Here is a 22,196-nt window from a genome sequence, read left to right as displayed (position 1 = left end):
GTCTGAATGATCACGGCTGATCATGCATGTGCATGTAAAGCCACTTGGAAACAGTATATAGGTACCAGGTACCAGACATGCGTAGCCCGCACTGATGTTTACCAGGGCTATATGGTGGCATGGCAACCAGGAAGGAAACAGCAGCGATTCGGTCGACTATATATATTTTCAGTATCGCCCGTGTCGCCACGGCTTCGTCCAAGCCCTGCTTTTAAAACCATTTAACCCGATGGTGTTAAAGCTAGTCGGTGGATCAGGATTCCGCCGATTGGACCCGAAGAGGACATGAACTCACCTACCTCTACCCGTAGTAATCATCTTACCGACGCAAACCGGACCGATCTTGCGCTACCCTTAGCCGCCGTCATTTCGCTAGCCATAACATCTTATGTTGTTGTCGTCCTCGTTGGTAAGTATCGATTCTTTGCCCTGCTTTGGCGTGCGGAGATTAGCCGCTGATTGGATTCACCCTTGTGCGTATACAGGAATAGTTCTGCAAAAGTGGCTTGTAAGGATTTGTTGTTCGACGAGTGAGTCAACGACAAACTGCTTCTGTGATATTTGTTCAAATTGTTTCAATTCAACCAATGTCTGCTGCGGCAACTCAGGAATCAACTGTTGCAGCCCGCCTATGATGAATTGCTGCAATGCGGTATTATGTTACTTTTCATTTGGGGCGTTTCTCCGCCGATATAATTAAGTTTGCAAAGTTAAGCCTCTTGAACCTTCTCGTATAGGGCACGACCACTTCCTGTATTTTTTTCAAAGGCTGCAGAGACACATCACAACCGATCGATTGTCAACCCTGTGACTGCTGTTGTTTCGAAATCGCATTTCACCTTAAAGGTCGGCAGTCGACTGGAAGCGGCTCCGTGCCGTGAAACCATCTTTGTGAGGTAAATAAGAGAAAAACTAACTATACGTCATATTATTTTAAGCTATAGAATTTGAAGGTGTATATTTTCAGATTCGCATATCTAATTAATAATAATTAATAAGAGGGATAACAAATAAGGTGCATAAGCACAGTCGGTTAAAATCAGAAGTGTGGATGGGTTTAATTTGTTCTTTCTTCTGCTGCACTGATGAGTGAAGTTATTTATTCTTCAGCGGCACTGCCTAAAACGATAGGAATAAGTCTTTAACCACAATCGCTAATTTTTGTTCGAACTTGTTTACTTTTGGCAGAGAAATTGGCTGCTGCTTGTGGGGCAGGAGCTGGACTGGGAATCGGTGCACGGCTACGGGGCGGTGAGATTGAGCGCCTACGACTGGTACCTAATCTTGGTAGCAGAAATGTGTTGTCACGAGCTCGTCGATTCTTCCGCTGGTGAGACTGGGGACTCCTCAACCTGGTCGTTCGAACTGGCGTCCTCACTGGTTGTTCCGTTTCCGGGACGATAGAAGACATTTCCAAGGTTTCTTGATCCCAATCACGCTCGGCAAATGAATGCCTGTTTTAGTTAAAACCAACAATTGTTGGTGAGGTATATTGTTTGTTATAAATCTCTTTATCCATGATAACTATATACACTGAATAATCTATTGCGAAAGGAAATCGTACACTGAAACGTTGGACGCTATCCCGTTCATGGTGGCGTTGTTCAATTCTCTGAACGTTTGATCCATCAAAGGGTAAGTCAAGTCTCCATCCCGAATACCTGGCAGGGTTATAGATCAAATTATTTTTTAAAAATCCTTTCATTCCCGTCTCGAAAATTAAGTCTTTACTGGACGTCGAGACATTGCGATCGAAATGGTTTGCGCCAGCAAAGCGGGGCTGCATTATGTACTGGTTCACGCTAATTACAGCTTCGCTGAGTTCTAATTCACCCTCGCTGAGGTTGTTTTCATCGACAACATTGTCGTTGCCAAGGCTCTAGAATATACAAAAAACAAACAAACAAACAGAACAATTCATATAAAAACAAGTTATTTATGCAAAGGGCGTGACTTTATATGACCATGTAGGAAAGGATCGAGTATACTGTAAATGGGAAGGGTAAAAAGAGAAAAAAAGATAAAATACCGGGGTCCCGCTTTCGCTGCTAGTAGAAACCCATTCGTCATCTGGCTGCACGCTAGTGCTTTGGAACCCGCCAGCCAATCGACGGACGCTATCGGTCAAATTGAGCAAGCGTTGAGAGGGTGAGGTACTCTCAAAAACTTCGTCGGTTAATAAAACTTCGTCGTTTTCTGTTATTGACGTGTTCAGTGTGGAGGTTTGCGTTGATAGACAAACTGTGGCTCCACGATCTGGGACTGACGAGGTCACAGAACTGGTTTGATTGCGCACATCACCATTTTCTTCCCCTTCGCTTTGCACAAGCTCTTGGTCTTGTCTACCCTGTAGTCCATAATAAAATTTTCAAGTCAACAGAAAAAACGAAAAAGGGAACACGCAATACCTCGGTGAAATCTTTTATGATGTTTAGATAACGAGCATGTTTTTGCAACATGCTGGAAAGATATCGCTGAAGGTCACGACATTTCTGATAATACGTTGGTGGACGGACGTGAAATCTGCAGAACAATTGAATTTCAAACTGGAATGAATTAAAAGATCTATTCCGAAAGAATAAGAAAAGTTACTCACCGTAGAATGAGAGAATTACTTTCCGGTCTTAGATAGCCTTCGGAAGCAAGGAGGTCGAGGCGAAAGAAACGATTATAGCCCCAACATTCGCCGGCATCGAATTCGCTGGCAAATTCCCGTACAATATTACGGTTTGTGGAGAGACCACCACTCGCATTATTCGGCCCTTGATAAATCAGCTCTACTCTATACTCGTATCTATTGTAAAAGGGTGGTTTAAGTTTCGTTAATAGTTGCTGGTTGAATTACGCCCTTGATTACTTGGCTGGCTCCGATACGCCGCTCGTGAGTTCGAGAAAAACAGACAAGTAATTGCCGCGAACGATTCCATTTCCGTCGGGGTAAACCTTGAGCAAAAGAGCTATAAAATGTAGTAAGTTGACAAAGAGAAAGTCGGAAAATGATTCAACCTTAAGTCTCCACTTGAGGCCATCGACGACTAGTGGTGGTGAGTAAATAGGATCCGCATTATTCCTCATTCTACTGAAATCTTCAATTGTAAAGATGCTAGTGCTGTAAGCTGGAACGATTTCGCTTTGGAAATCTGCTGGGACGTGGTGTAAAGTGAAAGAGCTCAAGGCTCGACGCTGGGCTCTGTCCATTGCAGACATGATTTCGCCACTTTTAGCTATCAATTGACTCTTGGATTCATTCTGCAGTGTTGCTTCAGTTTCCTTAAATGCAAAGTGATAAAAACATTTTTTAAAATTTTAAAGACATTAGTGTAAAGAAATCTACCTGCAACAATGCTTCCAAATGGTCAGTTTCTTGAGTCAGAACATTCTTTTGCCCCACCAAGGACAAGAGTTTGCTTCGTAGCTGAGAATCTAGACGAGATACTATCAATTCTACCGCATGACGTATTTCACTCACTTTTTCATCTTTCGCTGTTCGGACACTTTCGACGTTACGCTCCTTTAATGAATGAGGAACATAAAAAAAAAAAAAGATTGATATACTGGCAATGTTATGAAAACTAATGTTTTACCACATCTTGAACGATCATGCTTATTTCTAAAAGTCTTCTCCTTAGCTGGGCAATTCCGTCCCGAATTTTAGTTGCGTGAGTTTCGTACATTCCATCTAAAGGCTGATAAGAGAAGAAATTATATTATTTTGAAATTTCAAATCTAATTTTTATCCTACAAAATTGTAATTACCTGAAACATATGGCCTGAATGAGTACCTTCCCAAAGTGCACATTTATGGCAAATACAGCTCTTGCAAGTGACACAATAGACTGAGAGTTTTTCACTGTGCATATCACACCTTTAAATATTAATTCATTAATTATTAACATGTTGATTCTAATTTTTCATGTAAGATAAAAAATTACAAATCAGTGGTGCTGGCACTGTTTGACACTGAACTGGATGGTGTAACTGAAGGAGCACTTTGTAGCTGGAGGCTCTCTAATTGCTGAGTAACATCTCCAACCCATCGACAGTTGACAAGCTCATGAGGTCTGAGTGGAAGTCTGCAGTGAGGACATTGTGAGCGCTGTTCTACAAGCCACCGACGAATGCAGGCAAAGCAACAAAGTTTTGAGCAATGTGGACATAATCTTGCATCCCTCAATTTGTCCATGCAAATAAAGCACCTAAACACATCAGCAATACCCTGAAAAAGTAAATAAGATCATCGGTACTATACAATTAATTTAGATGTGCAACAAAAGTCTCAGGGGAGATGTACGTGTTTAATCGATAATCGCTGATTTCAATGGAATTAACACAAAATAACTGAATAACACAACGGAAATATACCTCCATGTTCCAAATAAATGAAGCCTATCAATAAGCTCAAAACTGGAATAGACAAAAGCGAGTTCGATAAACAGCTCTTGTCACGACTTGGATGACTACATCGACTATTTTACAAAGACATTCTACAACAATCAAACGACTTCAAGTGACCGCCCGAAGCAGAAATTCAAGGTTACACGTTACACGAAGTAAACACCTTCTGTCAAATGATAATGGAGTTGATTTCTTGCCCAATAGATGTCGGAAATTCGCGGGAGAGCAGCCGCTGGGCGGGACCGCGGGAGGCGAAGAATGTAAAAAGTTTACTTACACGTCTGCTTTTTGCAGTCACGTTCATTCACCTTGTGACATTAAGATAAGTCAGTTCTTTCTTTCTTTCAAGTCTCAGGCCATTGCAATAATATGTCTGGAAATCAAGAACGTACCTACTTGATGATCAAGCCTGATGGTGTTCAACGAGGACTCGTTGGTGAAATCATCAAAAGATTCGAACAGAAAGGTTTCAAATTGGTCGCACTCAAGTTTCTGCAGGTATGATTGTAAAGTAGTTATGTTCTGTATGTCAAGAAAATGTGTCATTTGTTCTGAATTGTGTTTTATCTTTGTGTGTATGTCACTATAGCCTACTGAGGAGCTATTGCAGAAACACTATGCTGACTTGTCTGGCCGCCCTTTCTTTGCTGGTTTGGTGAAGTATATGGCATCTGGACCAGTTGTTGCAATGGTAAACTTTTGTTACTTCAATTAGCAGTCAATTTTAATACATGCAATGTACGTCTCAGGTCTGGGAGGGATTGAACATTGTTAAGACTGGCCGTCAAATGTTGGGAGAGACCAACCCTGCTGACTCCAAGCCTGGTACCATCAGAGGAGATTTCTGTGTTCAAGTTGGCAGGTAAGGCTAGTTCTGAGTGATACTTGATAAGACTATACTTTACATTTGACTTTTGATTAGGAACATCATGCATGGATCTGACTCTGTTGAGAGTGCAAACAAGGAAATTGCCTTGTGGTTCAAGGATGAAGAACTTGTTTCATGGCAGCCAGCTGCTAAAGTTTGGGTTTATGAAGACTAGATCCATTTAGAAATTTCTGTTGCCTTAAAACATATCAGATTTTATGGTTTGAAAGATAAGAAAATATAAATCTGAAATAGAATGTCTTCTCAATTATCTATTATATGCTGTTATAACTTTAATGATTTGTTTGTTCATTGGCTTATTAGCCTCATAGCAATCTAAAAAAGTTTGTATTTGCTCTTTGAAATGGGATACATTTAATATTTTGAGAATGTAAAAGTGAGTTAGGGAAAGTGATGCTATGCAACTGCAAAGCTGTTCATTTTAATAATCAATTTATTTTATATGTACTAAATTATGCCGAAATCCACTGCTTCGTGAAAAACTGAAAATGTGAATATTAAAAGAAGAGTGCTAATAAATTGGTTGTTTTGTTTACATTGCAGTTACAGTGTACACGCCTACACAGTTACAAGCATTAGATTTTTATGATTCATATTTTAGATTAGCAGTGACCAATAATTTTCAATCTTTATTCTGTAATGAGTATTTTGCTAAAGTCAAGCAACGATCAACAGTTGCGTTGTTGCGCATTTGCTACCTTCTGGTAGACATTTTGAGCACTATGAGCAGCCGAAGCGGAAAAGCTATCTACTATCTTCCACATTAGTAGGCCTACGAGAGACAGCGGGGTCGTCGTGCACAATCGAGTATTCTACGATTGGAATACTGATGGTGATTAATTATGATACGGGGAGTCCGAATATCCACATTGGCGTAGAGTTCTCTAAATCCCGGGTGGAGCGGGGGCCAGCCACAAATTTACTGAAACACAACGTAGTTTTCACGTGCATTGTGCTATTCAACTCTAGAAATTTGAAAGAGCAGAAGAGAAGTAAATAAGTAAACAATAGGTGTCCCAGGGTTGCCAGTTTAAATTTGTTATAGCCAACACGTCTACTTTAATATTTATGTTTTAATAAGACGAAAAAGCGTAATTATTTTAACTTGATTAAAAAAATACAATGTTTGGAGGATTTCCCGGTGAGGGCGGTCGCCCCCACCGCCCCTACGGTGTCTAGGGGAGACTGGAGTAAAACGGGACGGTTTTTGTTTCCCCCCTATATCTCCCAAACTAATTATTGAATTTCTTTAAAATTTTGTTTTTATGTATTCCATATTGTAATGAACCCCCCATATTTTTTATATAATTTTATAATGAACCATTTCCCCATAAAATACCTTTAAAGTTTCCTCAGATTTGTGGGAGGGGCCTATTTTGGGGGGTAATTGAGGACACTGGGGTGGGTGATGAGGGACGTCCTCCGTTTTCGCCTTAAAATTCATCAATAAAATTAAAAAAAATTGAAAAAGTGTTCCACTGCATATACTCTTTGAGTTTATAAATGTTTCAAATTGATTATTGTGTTAATGAACCTTTTTTCTTATAAATACAAAAACCCTTATGGAGCAGTAGGACATCCTGCGTTGCTAGGTAACGAAATCGAGCCTCTTAAAAATGCTGTACGCTGATTGGTCCGTAACTGTCCCAAATTAGCCAAAAACAGCTGTCCCGATTTCCCGGTTTAGACACTTTTTTTTTAAAGTTCATACTGTCTAAACTAATCGATCTAAAATTATAATTTCTGTTTTAAACGATCAAGAAATGAATCAGCTTCATTTCCATATTAAATTTACATGCCATTAGCGTTTATTTGTTTCTTCAAACATAAAATGGCGGAGACAAAAATTTCTAAAAAAAAACCGTTTTTTTTGTTTTGTCAATAACTCATGCAGTTATTGACAAAAACCAACCAAATTTCATGCCAAATTAGATTATACAGATTTACATAACATACTAAAAATTTTTACAGTTTTATTAACATCTACTATTTTTCCCCCCACTGTCCCTTTTGACCCGGTGTCCCGTTTTACTCCAGTCTCCCCTACGCCTATGAATATCTAAGTCTGGCGCCTGGCAAATGGTGCAATCACGCCGAAAGACACTCCCGAAGTCGGCGTGGTTGCACTTGAGAGGTGTAATAATTCTTCAAACGCAAACCGTTTTCCGGCTTTTCACCGGTTTCCCCCACATCTTGCCCTTGAAAGGGGGTGTAGCCTACTTCTCTTTGGGTTTAGCCCGGATCCATTTTCGGCCTTGGTAGTTATTAAGTAGGGGAGACCGGACCCATATTGGACAGTTCCCGTTTTTCCTCCATATCTCCCATCCCCTTACGCGAAAGAGAATTTTTTTTACAAAAACACGCACACCCATGATTTTTTTTTCAGTTACGTACCTTTAAAAGTATAAAAGTTATTGAGGTTTGAATTTTTTCGTGTTTTTTTACCAGGCCGGGGTAATATTGGACAGACGCCTGTACCATGTTAGACAGGGTATTAAAAGAGGGATAGGATGAATAAAAAATTATGAAAAAATCCAAAATCAAAAGCATAACTGAGAAGAGTAGCGGGCTAAGGGGGGATCCTTGTGGGACACCGATTTTGAGCTCTCGGTCCTCTGAGACGGTCTGTCCTATCTGGACATTGAATGTTCTGTTTGTCAGGAAGTTTTTTAACCATGCTAGTGTTTTTCCAGTTATTCCTTTTGCGCTTAGTTTGTACAGTAGGCCTTGTATCCAGGTAGTGTCAAAAGCCTTTGAGATGTCTAGGAATACTGCGTAGGTGTTCATAGGGTTTATTTTGTTGAATCCTTTTCTGATATAGTGCTGTAGCCCGATGATGTTGTCCATGGTACTTCTTCCTTTCCTGAATCCTGACTGTGTTTTTAGCCTTAGGCCTTTGCTTTCCAGTAGCCACACCATTCTTCTATTGATGATTCTCTCCATTACTTTGCCTAGACAGGAGGTTAGTGATATTGGTCGATAAGATTCGGGTTCTTCTGCTGGTTTTTCGGGTTTTCTAATCGGGATTATTGTTGCTTTCTTCCAGTCCTCTGGGACATAGGCTGATTCGAGCATGCAATTCAGGAGGTCTAGTAGGTACTTCTTGTTGTCTTCTGATAGGTTTTTAAGCATTAGATTATGCACTTTGTCTTGACCCATTGCGTTGCTTTTCAGGTTGCCCATGCCGTACTTTAGCTCTCGTTCTGTGATTGGTGTGTTTAGGCCGTTTGAGTCCGTTTTTGATTCTTGCTTCCTGATGTACTGCTCGAATCTTGGGTTATCGGGGAGGATTCCGTCGCTGTGGTCATATTGGCATGCTAGTATTCTGGCTTTTTCTTTAAAGTCGGCGTGTTTTGGGGTCTTTTATGGGGGAAGAGAAGAGGTCGGGAGGAGTTGTTCCTCTTGTCCAGGCTTTTGTGAAGGCCCAGGTTTTTGTTGGGGAGCTTTTGGGGTTTAGGCTGTTGATTTGTTTATTCAGTGCTTCTTCTTTTGCTTTGATGATGGTTTTCTTTTTTTGAATTTCTTTTTCTCTCCATACTGCTTTATTTGATTCACATGAGACTCCCCCTCTTGCAGGATCGTATGCATTTCTTGCTTTTCTTGATTGGGCTACTGCCTTTTTGCATTCTTTGGTCCACCACGCCCTTTGTGGTTCCGCTTTCATTTGGTTGGATGTTTTTTTCATTTTAATATTGTTTGCTGTGTTTGCTGAGTGGAGGGCACTAATGAATATTTGATACTTGCGTGAGGGGTCTCCTGTTCTATGAAAATCCGTCAATTCGATGGTTTGCCTTATACTCGTGTCCCAGTTTTCCCAGTTGGCTTCGCTGAAGTTCCAGCTGGGTGGTCGATTAGAAGATTGCATTGCTTTGGTAACTAATTGGATGTGAATTGGGAGGTGGTCGCTGCCTATAAAGGGTCCTCGTTTCAATTCTGCTGTGGCGGCTAGGTGAGGGGACATTATTGCGAGGTCTATTGTGGTGAATTTTAGTGTGCTGGGGCATTGTCTTGTGCCAAGGTTGGGTGGAGTGGCTAACATAATATTGTTTTCTTTTTCTAGGAGGTTGGCTAATATTCTTCCGCTGCGGTTGGGATGGGTGCTTCTTGTGTCCCATAGGCCATGTCTTGCGTTGTAGTCGCCGCAGAATATGGTGTTGTTGCTGGTCAATCTATGCAATTGGGTCAATTCATCCTCGTCGCACGCCTGGCCATTTGGTATGTAGATTGATATGATGTCTAACATTTCATTTCTGCCGTTGTTTTCTGTGGTTATTGATACCCCTATTGATTCGATTGTTTGCAGGTCTGGCAGCTGAAGTTGTTTGAACTGGAGGGATTAGTGAATTAATATTGCCACGCCTCCTCCTACCTGGCCAACGCGATTTTTATTTACTGCATAGTATTGTTTGAATTTTACGCTGAATGAATCTCTCCAGAACGTTTCGCATAGTGTGACTATGTGGGGTTTGTGAAGGTGCAAATGTGCTTTGAATTCTATTAAATTAGACTTTGTGAGACTTCTTGCGTTGTATTGAATTAGTTTAAGGTTCATCATTTTTTGGCTGTTTGTAGGGTGCTTGTGCCACTTCTAAGTTTTTTGGTTGCTGGATCAGGTGCAGGTTCACTTCTTGTGCTCTTGCTGGTGACGGCCGGTCTTGTGCCAGTGGCTACTGGTCTTGTCTCTTCTGGTTGGCTTGTGTCCATGTCCTCGGTGTCTGTATCCGGAAGGAGCTTGGAAGACAAGCCTGTCTAGTTTGGAGTTCGATGTTTGTTGGCCTTTTTCGAGCGTGGCAAGTGAGTCCCGGACATGGTCCCTTATTTTTTATGCCTAGAAAAGTGGCGCACAAAGTATCGGATCACTCCGACGCCGCCCGTGTTGTCTTATGGCGCAAATGGGCTTTTCATATTGCTTTTTATATATTTAATTTTCTAGAAGAAATTTTATTTTCAAACCGTGTATACAATACCCTTTCATAAATTTACTGTCAGTTTTTCATGATGATATGAATTATTTTCGAATTTTCCCAGATTTACTCGTTTCCCGAGTTTCTGAAATAAGAGACTGCAGAAGACTTCATTTACGGTTTACAACCTCTATCAGCTGGCGTAGGCCGGAAAATTAGTTTCGTTTCTATACACCACTGGCGCTCTGCTTCCTTTTTTCCTTAAGGGGCGTATAGAAACGACACTAATTTTCCGGCCGTCCTGTAATAAAGAAATGGTTTTAACAAGTGAAATAAATATTATAGCAACTTCAATCTCATAAAAGTGTTTTTTCGCAGTTCCTGGAAGATTTTCTATGAACCATTTTTCTAAAACTATTTCTTCATGAATTGCTTTATGAATTTATTGATTCAATACACTTGAAATGGTGTATTGGACATCAATATAACATCTTCAAACTCATTGAAGTAGTGTTTCACAATTCCTGGAAGAGTTTCCATTAACACACTTTTTCTAAAACTATTCCTTCATCATTTGTTTTATGAAATCATTGATTCAAGCGACTTGAAATGGTGTATTAGACATCGATTAACATATCCTGTAAGAAACAAATGTTTTGTATTCGTGAAACAATCAATATAGGATCTTCAAACTCATTGAAGTAGGATTTTCTCAGTTCCTGGAAGAAATTCCATGAACCCTCTTTTCTTAAACTATTCCTTCATCATTTGTATTATGAATTCATTGATTAAATGGACTTGAAATGGTGTCTTAGACATCGATTAACATATCGTGTAAGAACGAAATGTTTTGTATTCTTGAAACAATCAATTTAGCATCTTCAAACTCATTGAAGTAGTGTTTCGGAGTTCTTGGAAGAGTTTCCATGAACACTTTTTTCTAAAACTATTCCTTCACCATTTGTATTATGAATTCATTGATTCAATGGACTTGAAATGGTGTATCGATCGATATATATATCCTGTAAGAAAAAAATGGTTTTAACAAGTGAAATAAATATTATAGCAACTTCAATCTCATTAAAGTGTTTTTTCGCAGTTCCTGGAAGATTTTCTATGAACCATTTTTCTAAAACTATTTCTTCATGAATTGCTTTATGTATTTATTGATTTAATACACTTGAAATGGTGTATTGGACATCGATTAACACATCCTGTAATAAAGAAATGGTTTTAACAAGTGAAATAAATATTATAGCAACTTCAATCTGATAAAAATGTTTTTTTGCAGTTCCAGGAAGATTTTCTATGAACCATATTTCTAAAACTATTTCTTCATGAATTGCTTTATGAATTTATTGATTCAATACACTTGAAATGATGTATTGGACATCAATTAACACATCCTGTAATAAAGAAATGGTTTTAACAAGTGAAATAAATATTATAGCAACTTCAATCTCATAGAATTGTTTTTTCGCAGTTCCTCGAAGATTTTCTATGAACCATTTTTCTAAAACTATTTCTTCATGAATTGCTTTAAGAGTTTATTGATTCAATACACTTGAAATGGTGTATTGGACATCGATTAACACATCCTGTAATAAAGAAATGGTTTTAACAACTGAAAAAAAATATTATATTAATTTCAATCTAATAAAAGTGTTTTTTTTCGCAGTTCCTAGAAGATTTTCTATGAAACATTTTTCTAAAACTATTTCTTCATGAATTGCTTTATGAACTTATTGATTCAATACACTTGAAATGGTGTATTGGACATCGATTAACACATTCTGTAATAAAGAAATGGTTTAAACAAGTGAAAAAATATTATAGCAACTTCAATCTCATCAAAGTGTTTTTTCGCTGTTCCTGGAAGATTTTCTATTTTCCATTTTTCTAAAACTATTTCTTCATGAATTGCTTTATGAATTTATTGATTCAATACACTTGAAATGGTGTATTGGACATCGATTAACACATTCTGTAATAAAGAAATGGTTTAAACAAGTGAAAAAATATTATAGCAACTTCAATCTCATAAAAGTGTTTTTTCGCAGTTCCTGGAAGATTTTGTTTGAACCATTTTTCTAAAACTATTTTTTCATGAATTGCTTAAAAGAAAAAGGAATAAGAGTTGATAGAAAATCTTCCAGGAAGTGAAAACACAACTTCAAACGAATTTCTTGTTACACGATATGTTAATTCGATGTCCAATACACTATTGAAAGTCTTAAATATCAATGAATCTATTAAGACACTCATGAAGGAAAAGAAAAAGAAATAAGAGTTGATAGAAAATCTTCCAGGAAGTGAAAACACAACTTCAATGAATTTGAAATGACGATATAAAGTGTTTTACAAGTTTAAACAAATTTCTTGTTACACGATATGTTAATTCCATGTCCAATACACTATAAAAAGCCAATAAAATCAATGAATCTATTAAGACACTCACGAAGGAAAAGAAATAGAAATAAGAGTTGATAGAAAATCTTCCAGGAAGTGGAAACACAACTTGAATGAATTTGAAATGACGATATAAATTGTTTTACAAGTTTAAACAATTTTTTTGTTACAGAATATGTTAATTCGATGTCAAATACACTATTTCAAAAGTTTAAAATCAATCATTCATATAGTGAATTGGACATCGAATTAACCCTACTAAGACGCGTTATCCAAGCGATATCCCAGGTATGTACAACGGGATGGTGACGTCCCTCATCCCAAGTGAATGTTCAGAAAAAAATAAGAATAATAAGAAAAAAATAAGATAAGAAATAAATAAATAAATAGAAACTAGGGAAGATAGAAATAAGTTCAGTAGCTGGGTCACACCATTTTTGCTGAACATGAATTTGCTATTTTGGTTTCACTAATCCAAAATATTCCTTTTTTACAGGATGTGTTAATCGAATGAATTCCAAGGGAATTCTTGTTGGAATAGAGTTGGCTAACGTCCGAAGTTGCCAGTTCGACTTGGACGAATGGACGTTGACGATTGGACGGTTGACGTCCAAAATTTGGATTTTGGACGTGAACCGACCAATCGTCAACGTCCAACGAACTGGCAACTTCGGACGTTAGCCAACTCTATAGAAAAAGAAACTAGGGAAGAAAATTCAAAAATTTCGGAGTTGATTTTATTGTAAATCCTTCTTATATTCGTATAGAATGAAGAATTGTGCATCTTTTGGCACTAAGAAACAGATTTTAGCTTGATTTTTAGTAAATTTTGTATATTTTCGAAAACGCCGTATTTAACACAGCGAATATGAGGGAAAACGGGGTGTACTTAATAAAGTGAAGGATACAGTAGCGCCATGGGGGTTAATCCTACGACAATATTGTGTGTGTAAATAATGTAGATCATCATTAAATCTACTCAGGAAAAAAAGAAACAAATCTAGCCAAAGCCATTCGGTGAGTATTTGCACTTTTTCTAATACACGTAGTGCCATAAAAATGCACTGAAAAAAGGGGGGTGTACCAGCTTATAGCTTGGTGGGTACTGTAAGTGAATAAAAAGGCATCCAGCAAGATTTGAAAAATTTTGAGGGTAAACTTTTGAGCAGTTTTTTTTTTGGTTTTTCTTCAACGCCAATGAAACCTATGAATTATAACGAGTTATCTTGTGGTTTTTTTTAGAATAAGTCATTCTAGACCGATTCAGAACGATAATTACCTTTATAAGTGATAGGAAAGATATCCAGCACGATTTGAAAAATGTTGAGCAGTTTTTGTTTTTCCTCAACGCCAATGCAACCTATAATTTATAAAGAGTTATGTTGTGGTTTTATTTTAGAATAGGGTATTCCACACCGATTCAGATCGATAAATCCTTTAAAAAAAAATAGGGAAGGTATCCAGCACGATTTGAAAAATTTTGATGGTAATTTTTTGAGCAGTTTTGTTTTGTTGTTTTTCTTCAACGCCAATGCAACCTATGACTATTGGACATCGATTTACACATCCTGTAATAAAGAAATGGTCATAACAAGTAAAATCATCATTATAGCAACTTCAAAGTAATAAAAGTGTTGTTTCCCAGTTCCTTGAAGATTTTCTATGCACCATTTTTCTTAAACTATTTCTTCATGAATTGCTTTATGAATTTATTGATTCAATAGACTTGAAATGTCTATTGAAGGTGCATTAAAATTCATATTCAGGTTTGGTTTGGTATGGGATGTCTTGTCTCGACATCTGGTGGAAGGCAGGCGAGTGGCGAGTTGCTAACCGGCAGTTTTGGCAGACGATCATTCTGCGGGAAAGGCAACACTCGCCTGCCTTCCACCAGATGTCGAGACAAGACATCCCATACCAAACCAAACCTGAATATGAATTTTAAAGTGAATTTGATTTTTGATTTGATTTTTAACTTTTGACTTTAATTTTTTTTTTTTTTTTAACTTTTTACTTTGTCTTTCACTCCCCATCTGAAAAGATTTTCAAAAGATTTTTGATTTCTTCTATGGTCTGATTTTTAAAAATACTGATATTTTTAAAAATATTTTCGATATTTTCGATCAAATAGGTGTGAGCCAAATACCGTGCCATAGATTTTCTATGAACCATTTTTCTAAAACTATTTCTTGTCCCCTCATAAGCGCGCGTTTTCTCTGTTTAACCGAGAAAAAGGCGCGCGGGGTGGAAATACGGGGGGGGGGGAAAGGGAACGGGCCAAAAAATAAAAACTGTTTTCAATTTACAATTGACTACATTAAATATGACGCGAAAAATCTGAAAATGGAGACTGTTGTTCAGCTTGAGAAGCTCTTCATTTAACATTTTTCCGCGTCTTCCTACCTTAACCCATTCTGTAGTTATTCCCAATCAAAGTACCCTAATTTGCATGTAGCTCTACGGAGCGTTCTCAAACTTAGGGCGCGATTAAAAACCTACCCTTCCTTTGATAGGAAAATTCTAAAAAAAAAATCAGCTTAATGCTACTCATAATGGCTACGGCCAAAAACAAATTCGTCGCAATCCGATCAAAATTGGATTTTTAGGAACGCCGAGAAAAACGCCTTTTTCCATAAGGTTCTCTCGCGCGTTCCCAAATTTTCGGTAGGTGTACAAACCATAGGGAAGATAGAAACTCTTCCCAGGAGCTGTGAAACACAACTACAATGAGTTTGAAATTGCAACTTTTATTGTTTCGCTAATACAAAACGTTTATTCCTTACAAGATATGTTAATTGATGATTCACCTTCAAGTGAAGCAACGATTTCATAACAGAATTCATGTAGGAATAGAAATGGAACCAAGGGTTGATAGAAACTCCTTCAGGTGCCGAAAAACACCACTTCCATCAATTTGAAGGTGCTTTATTGATTGTTTCACTATTACAAAACATTTATTTCTTACAAGATTTTTGAAAAAAAAGTTATAAATGAGTCTACCGTAACCCAGAATTTTTATATCTAGACGGTTCCGTTAACATAAACAAGAGAATTCAGTAGGGGAGAGGGGGGCTAGTTGTCAGGTGCATTTTTCTGAATTTTTTTTAAATTTTTTGAGTACACTACTGGTAAAATGAATGAATTTATCAGATTCAGATTTCAATTCTCTATGAATTGATCGTATTTGTTAACAATGTTCATTTACACGAAATTGTGAAATTGAGAAAAACTATTAAAAAAAAGCCTGCCAACTTTCCCCAACTACGGGGTAAGTTGGCTGCTGACGATTCTGCATTGCTCCAAAATTTCTGGGTCGTTTTTTGAAAACTTGCAACTCAGCATCTGGGGAGAAATCTTTATGACAACATGCCCCTCAGAAATTCTGACAACTAACCCCACAGGGTGCTTTTCAAACAAATAAATTGATAACTAAATAACTTTTTAATCTAGAAATGTCGGGTTTCTTTTAAAAATAAGACAAACATCAATTCTTTTTTGCTAATGGGTTTTTTGACACTCTTAGAGTTTTATACTTTGAGAAAAATAAAAAGTGCTGATTGCTGAGAGGCCCAAAAAAACTTTTTGCCGTTTTTTTTTTTTCTTTTTGTTATAACTCCTGTTGGAGAAGTCGTATACTTTTGAAATTTTGTATGAGCAATCTGGGTGTTGTCTTTCATATTTGGTGAAAAAAGATTTATTTGTTTTGGTCTGTAAGGGATCTAACTAGCAAAACGCCAACTTACCCCACCTGCCAACTAGCCCCTCTCCTCCCTAAAATCGTAAATAATTAACACCTAGCAAATATGTAAAAACAAATTTAAGTACTATTTATTATAAATGTGGGTATGCTTTGCTTATTTGCTTCCAAGGTAGGACAAATGTCCTTTACAACCGCTAGATGCAGCTTCATGTAAGTTACCCAAAATATTCGTGTTTGAATTTCAACGAAAGATTTCATGAGGCAACGGTTGGTAGCCGTATAGTCGTGTTTCTTAGTCCCACCCATTTTTATGCCCTGAAGTATATACGAAAGAAGAAAGTAAGAGTTTGAGTATTCCCTGTCCTAGCCGCTCTTGGTGCCAGTTCCCTGCTGGCTGGCGCACGGGTAGAAACGCAGTTATGAAATTCACGGTGAATTAATTATCGATATACATTTTCAGAATTGTTGAAAAATTGTTTGTTGCCGATGTTTTCCATCAACACAGGCACTGGTTTCGCCTTCCGGACTACTGGCGATCTTTGTGGTCACCTCCGCCTACCCGAGACCGTTCCAAAACGGACAAGAGAAGAGACTGCTGTTAAACAACAAGACAGACGAGGACAATTTCGGTTGGTACGCTCCCATCGCAATGATACTCGCCCCGTTACCGACTAAAAGCAGAGCAGTCGGTAACATTCAGCACCAGCAGATTGATTTACTTCCGCATTACGGGCCAGCATCTGGATGGCATCGCTCTCCGCCCCGCTGGTCGTCGTCGAATTCGCGGAATTATTACACGGCTCATTACGGTAAAATGCGAAACTTTCCAGCTAAATAGTCGATAGAGTTGAGTTATTCAGCTGAAAGTATATATATAAAGGCAATCGACGGTTTTCATCCGCTCTTTCCGGTCGACCTTACCACTACGATTCTCACGAGTACCAATGGTCGCGAATGATGTGGTCGTTAATGAAGACAGGAGCCGTTTACTTGCCAAAGAAAGCCGTCAGAAATTTAAATGCAGTTTCCAATTCAATAAACGGGCGACCGATTGCGTCAGGTTGGTATACAGCATCAGACAATAAACGATTGCCTATAGATAACTTTTATTATTCATTGTGGATTTTTTTTTTCGACACGTTTACAGGTGGCATAGCTCAATCGAGAACGCCCCAAACTGTGGATAAGAATAAGAAACAAAGCCCTATTATTCCTTGGTTGATCAATCTAGCAGGGCCACCGGGAGTGCCAGGTATAACAAAAATGATTGAATAATAAAGACCAAATATAAAAATGAATATATTGTTCGATGTTAACGCTTCAAGGTACTGATGGGCTTGACGGAGTCGACGGGAGAGACGGAAAGGACGGCAAAGACGGAACAGCTGGTGCGGCTGGTCCACCGGGAACTAAAGGAGATCCCGGTTAGTTATGTCAACATAACAAATTCGTGAGTGAATTCAACACTATAAAATGGTATTGCAAAAAAAAAATTAAGGTATACCCGGAAAAGATGGGCGTGATGGATTTACTGGGCAACCAGGAGGTATTGGCCCCATTGGTCCACCGGGACAACAAGGAATTCAAGGATTGCATGGGCCGCTAGGACCACCAGGAGTACCAGGTAATCGGTGATTAAGATTTTTATGACAGATTTCTTTTTTTCGCTTGCACCATTAACAATTTCAACTAGGGGAAAAGGGTGAAGACGGCAAGGACGGACGAGACGGGTCTGACGGAACTGATGGAAAGGATGGCACAAATGGAGGGCCTGGTCCCGCGGGTAAATTTAAAAATTCGAGAAACCAAAATGACAAAATTCAAATTATTTTTGAAAAAGGTCCGCCTGGAACCGCTGGACAGAACGGAAAAGATGGACAGGATGGACAACCAGGAGTTGCAGGACCTATAGGTATAATAGCTCTCTAATTTTACAGACCATATATATTGGCCAATACAAATTGAGGGAAACGTTTTCTTCTATTTTTAAAAGGACCTGCTGGGCAGGACGGAAAGGACGGAAAAGACGGCGAAGACGGCCAAAATGGCAAAGATGGCCAACCAGGATTACCTGGGCCACCTGGTAACCATTTACTAGCTGAAAACAATAAAAATTTATTATTTCGAGTCATAACATAAATCATTTTTATATGGCGTGCAGGTACTCCAGGAAAGGACGGAAAAGATGGCACCTCTGGAACTGCTGGGCAATCTGGGAAGTATGGACAAGACGGACAAGACGGGCAAGCTGGTTCTCAAGGCGCTGTCGGTCCAGGAGGCACTCCTGGCACTGGTGGCACTCCAGGTCAAGATGGATCAGGTATAATATTCCATTGAAATTATTTTGAATGAAACGGGAAATCGGGTTTATTTATTTTGCGTCATATTAGGAGGCATTCCTGGTCTTCCGGGCACGGCTGGAACTAGTGGAATTCCAGGTTTTCCTGGAATACCTGGATTGCAAGGAGAACCGGGTGATCCAGGCGCCGCTGGCCCGGCTGGGCCAGCTGGAGCGGCAGGAGCAGCTGGAACTGCAGGTTAGCGATGATTTGAAGGTTTTAGGCGACATTCAACTCAACTGAAATTTTGTATTCGAAACTCACAGGTACAGGTGGTGCACCTGGATCTCCAGGGGCACCGGGAGCCCCCGGAGCCGCAGGACGTCGTTGAATAAATAAATGTCTTAATCCTTGTTTCATTGTTGATTTTTGTATTGCAAAGCAGAGACGATGATTGGAAATATTACTCAACTTATATTTATCTGAATAAAAAACTCTGTTGAAACAAATGAACAGCACGATAACAGTGACATATATACACCTGCGTATAAACATGAAACATTCGATGAATAAAACTTTGTGGATTCTTATAAGCAAGGTTAGCGTTAACAATAATCAAATTTCGAGGATATAAAAGGATATTGGTACAAATAACTCGTGTCATTCTACGACTTTATTTGATATTCTACAATAAATCAATATAACGCATAGTCATCCTGACAAACCTTACACGTCAAATTTTTGCTCAGTCATGAATCAGAAACATTTCAAACTTTATTAACCTGTAAAGTCGACATGTATAATTTCTCGGAAATTTATTTTTGTGCCAAAAATTGTCATTTTTAACTGACAAATAAATTCTTGTCTATCAAAACTTAAAAAAAAGGAGATTCATTGGTCGTCTGTTCTTTTTACAACAAAATTATAAATAGCTTTATAGCCCGCGAATGTTGGGCGACGCAACGGTGGAAGATGGTTCGGATGTTTTTCGAAATGTCCCGCCTACAGACAAAACAGAGTCCCGCCCTATTCTCTTGCGGCTTCTCCCTGCTGAGATAAGAAAAAAGCAATTCAAATTCAGCATTCGGGCAGTCGACCGACCATCCACTCGGTTGGGTTTTCTTTTCAGTTTTAAAGTGTGTTCCGATCAGATCTACCAGTTAACCATGAACACATTGGTCAACAAATTTTCTTCGTTCATCTTATTATTTGTTATTAAAATGTGTTATTCTTGAATTAAAATGAAAATTTTAATCACAATTTTAGGTGCCGGTTGTTCTCGCTTTGTGGGCCGCTACGTCTCTTTCTTACCCGACGGATCTGATACAAAATGTTAATCCGGAAGAGTCCGCCATCAATGCGACTAGCGACGACGAATTGAGCTGGTACAAGCCGGTTGCCGTCATCCTAAAACCCGCCACGCAAAGAGACTTTCAAGAGCTCCTTGAATCCGACAGAATGGACGAATTACTTAACCCGTCGTTCAGCAGGCCAGCATTTCACCAGCAGTGGCGTTCATCTTATTGGCCATCCCCAGCCCAAGACTCTTGGGAGTTTGACCCAGAAGAACTTCCTCCTTATTACCAAGGCAGACATTACGAACGTCCAGACAGGTTAAGGGATGCGTACAACAGGTTCGATTTACCTGACCATCTACAGAGCAACTTGTTGTCTCTGGCGAGAATGGGTCTGGTGGCTATTCCGACCAAGGAAATCGGCGGTCGTAAAAATGACGCAACCGAAGACTTGAGTATAATATAAACAACGAACTTATTTTGCTATTCAATTTTGATTGGTGATTTCAATGAGATTTTTTTTTTCGCTATTATTTATAGACGTCCAATCGCGAAGAGGACAGCATCGTGAAAAACCTGGACAAATCTATTACGGGTATCCTAAGCCTGGAAAGAAGGACAAAGTGCCAGCGGCTTGGATGTATGATCTAATCGGTCCTCCGGGTCCGCCCGGCCCCATCGGGCCGCAAGGTTTGTCTTATATTTCAAATATTTATCGTCCCTGTTGATTGTTTTATTATTCCCAAGATATAACTTTTGGGTTTTTTTTTCGCTTTAGGCAAAGACGGACTGAATGGCATTAACGGAATCAACGGCGTCGACGGGAAAGACGGCACGGACGGAGCGCAGGGTCCAATCGGTCAAACGGGACCGCAAGGGCCGATTGGTATGTTTAAAAATGTAGTTCGTTGAAATTATAGTTCTGTTATCTTTGGAAATGTTTAGGGCCACCGGGAGTCAATGGCGTTAATGGTGCCCAGGGAACACAGGGAGCTACCGGAACGCCGGGTGCCCAAGGCGTCCAGGGAATTCAAGGAGCTGTTGGGCCACAAGGCATTCAAGGTCCCAAAGGTAGGCTTACTAAATACGTATATGTGACTAATATACCTTGTAACTATTTTTTTTTTTTTTTTTTTAATTTTTTTTCAAATAATAAGGCGATGCAGGAGAGGGAGGAAAAGATGGAACGAATGGAGTCAATGGAAAGGACGGGACTCCTGGCACTGCTGGGTCGGCAGGTGCTGAGACATTTAAAAAAAAATTTCATTTTCTTGCTGCATTTAACAAATAAGACTTAATCAAAGCACTGCTTTAATATATTAGGCCCTCCAGGGACTCCCGGACAAAACGGACAGGATGGAAGAGATGGAGTGATTGGCCCATCCGGCCCACCCGGTAAAATTTGAATTTAATTCGAATTTTAATTTGAAATATATATATTTTTATAAATTAATGAAGGTCCTGCCGGTACGCCTGGACAAAACGGAAAGGATGGAGTCGATGGCAAAGATGGGCAGGACGGTACGCCTGGACTTCCTGGACCCGCAGGTAATAATATTTATTGATTTATTGGGATGCTCTTATAGTTTAATTCGTTTTTATTGACATGAATATTATTGTTATAGGTCCTCCGGGTAAGGACGGTCAAGACGGAACTCCAGGAACATTCGGCCAAGCTGGGCAAGGTATAAATTGTTATCGATGTCCTTGTCAAGTGTTATTTAATTTACACATTTATTTTTCTTTCATAATATATTAGACGGGCAAGATGGAACAGGCGGTGCGGCTGGGCCAGGAGGAGTTGCGGGAGCGCCGGGCGCAGCTGGAGCGGCTGGATCTTCTGGCGCCGGTGGACCAGGTAAAAATCAATTCGACATTATATTACTTAAAAAAGATTTTGATTATAAAAAAATATATATTTACCCAAATTCAGCTGGAACGCCTGGAGTTCCCGGAACGCCGGGAGCTGCTGGGGCAGCCGGAGTACCGGGAGTACCTGGAGCAACGGGAAGATAAATTGTCGGAAGATTTTTATTCAAATAAAAAATTCAACAACTTATTTCAGTTAATAATTTCGCGCATTTAAAGAAAATGTCGATTTGTTTTATTCGGTTACGGGCGATGTTGGGAGATGATAATTTTACGGGGGGCAGTGTCAATTTGATGTTTTCATTATATATGTTCTATGATCTATTCCAACCATGTAATACAAATTGAAATTCATGTTCTTTCGCGCTTTGATTTCACCCGCCAATTTTGAAATGTCTTATCACCTCCAATAAAATAAGTAAGTGGCATTTCAAAAGAATAGCCCAAGGACCATAA

The 22,196-nt window shown here is 39.0% G+C and overlaps 4 protein-coding genes and 2 long non-coding RNA genes across 6 annotated transcripts; 5 read left to right on the top strand and 1 right to left on the bottom strand.

Moving 5' to 3' along the window:
• Window positions 1-185: 185 nt before the first annotated feature.
• LOC124348391 lies at window positions 186-1,553 on the top strand. The gene is made up of 4 exons (XR_006919965.1): window positions 186-409; window positions 486-652; window positions 738-896; window positions 1,189-1,553. It is a non-coding gene; the product is annotated as an uncharacterized LOC124348391 (long non-coding RNA).
• On the bottom strand, window positions 942-4,542 carry LOC124348387 (E3 ubiquitin-protein ligase TRIM37-like). Its single transcript, XM_046798587.1, has 14 exons — window positions 4,363-4,542; window positions 3,933-4,216; window positions 3,757-3,865; window positions 3,585-3,686; window positions 3,335-3,511; window positions 3,007-3,270; window positions 2,858-2,943; window positions 2,597-2,794; window positions 2,409-2,523; window positions 2,030-2,347; window positions 1,732-1,879; window positions 1,565-1,661; window positions 1,180-1,454; window positions 942-1,119 (listed from the first exon to the last, which is right to left on the bottom strand). Exons 1-14 carry the CDS (start codon window positions 4,366-4,368, stop codon window positions 1,100-1,102), a joined length of 2,199 nt encoding a protein of 732 aa, XP_046654543.1. The 5' UTR covers window positions 4,369-4,542; the 3' UTR covers window positions 942-1,099.
• A 135-nt stretch (window positions 4,543-4,677) lies between these two features.
• On the top strand, window positions 4,678-5,520 carry LOC124348390 (nucleoside diphosphate kinase-like). Its single transcript, XM_046798593.1, has 4 exons — window positions 4,678-4,893; window positions 4,985-5,086; window positions 5,145-5,257; window positions 5,318-5,520. Exons 1-4 carry the CDS (start codon window positions 4,765-4,767, stop codon window positions 5,436-5,438), a joined length of 465 nt encoding a protein of 154 aa, XP_046654549.1. The 5' UTR covers window positions 4,678-4,764; the 3' UTR covers window positions 5,439-5,520.
• A 3,638-nt stretch (window positions 5,521-9,158) lies between these two features.
• On the top strand, window positions 9,159-9,801 carry LOC124351038. Its single transcript, XR_006921337.1, has 2 exons — window positions 9,159-9,499; window positions 9,588-9,801. It is a non-coding gene; the product is annotated as an uncharacterized LOC124351038 (long non-coding RNA).
• Window positions 9,802-16,646: 6,845 nt separating this feature from the next.
• On the top strand, window positions 16,647-18,989 carry LOC124351013 (collagen alpha-1(III) chain-like). Its single transcript, XM_046801763.1, has 12 exons — window positions 16,647-16,728; window positions 16,803-17,106; window positions 17,178-17,357; window positions 17,445-17,549; window positions 17,623-17,721; window positions 17,796-17,921; window positions 17,991-18,080; window positions 18,138-18,209; window positions 18,291-18,380; window positions 18,459-18,617; window positions 18,688-18,834; window positions 18,903-18,989. Exons 1-12 carry the CDS (start codon window positions 16,717-16,719, stop codon window positions 18,965-18,967), a joined length of 1,449 nt encoding a protein of 482 aa, XP_046657719.1. The 5' UTR covers window positions 16,647-16,716; the 3' UTR covers window positions 18,968-18,989.
• A 648-nt stretch (window positions 18,990-19,637) lies between these two features.
• LOC124350996 (collagen alpha-1(XI) chain-like) lies at window positions 19,638-22,094 on the top strand. Its single transcript, XM_046801741.1, has 11 exons — window positions 19,638-19,754; window positions 19,843-20,326; window positions 20,412-20,561; window positions 20,650-20,757; window positions 20,817-20,942; window positions 21,029-21,109; window positions 21,195-21,266; window positions 21,330-21,419; window positions 21,497-21,556; window positions 21,631-21,729; window positions 21,805-22,094. Exons 1-11 carry the CDS (start codon window positions 19,743-19,745, stop codon window positions 21,885-21,887), a joined length of 1,365 nt encoding a protein of 454 aa, XP_046657697.1. The 5' UTR covers window positions 19,638-19,742; the 3' UTR covers window positions 21,888-22,094.
• Window positions 22,095-22,196: the final 102 nt, after the last annotated feature.

Source organism: Daphnia pulicaria, chromosome 7, assembly GCF_021234035.1.
Source record: "Daphnia pulicaria isolate SC F1-1A chromosome 7, SC_F0-13Bv2, whole genome shotgun sequence".
NCBI lineage: Eukaryota > Metazoa > Arthropoda > Branchiopoda > Diplostraca > Daphniidae > Daphnia > Daphnia pulicaria.
This window is presented reverse-complemented; position numbering and strand designations above follow the sequence as displayed.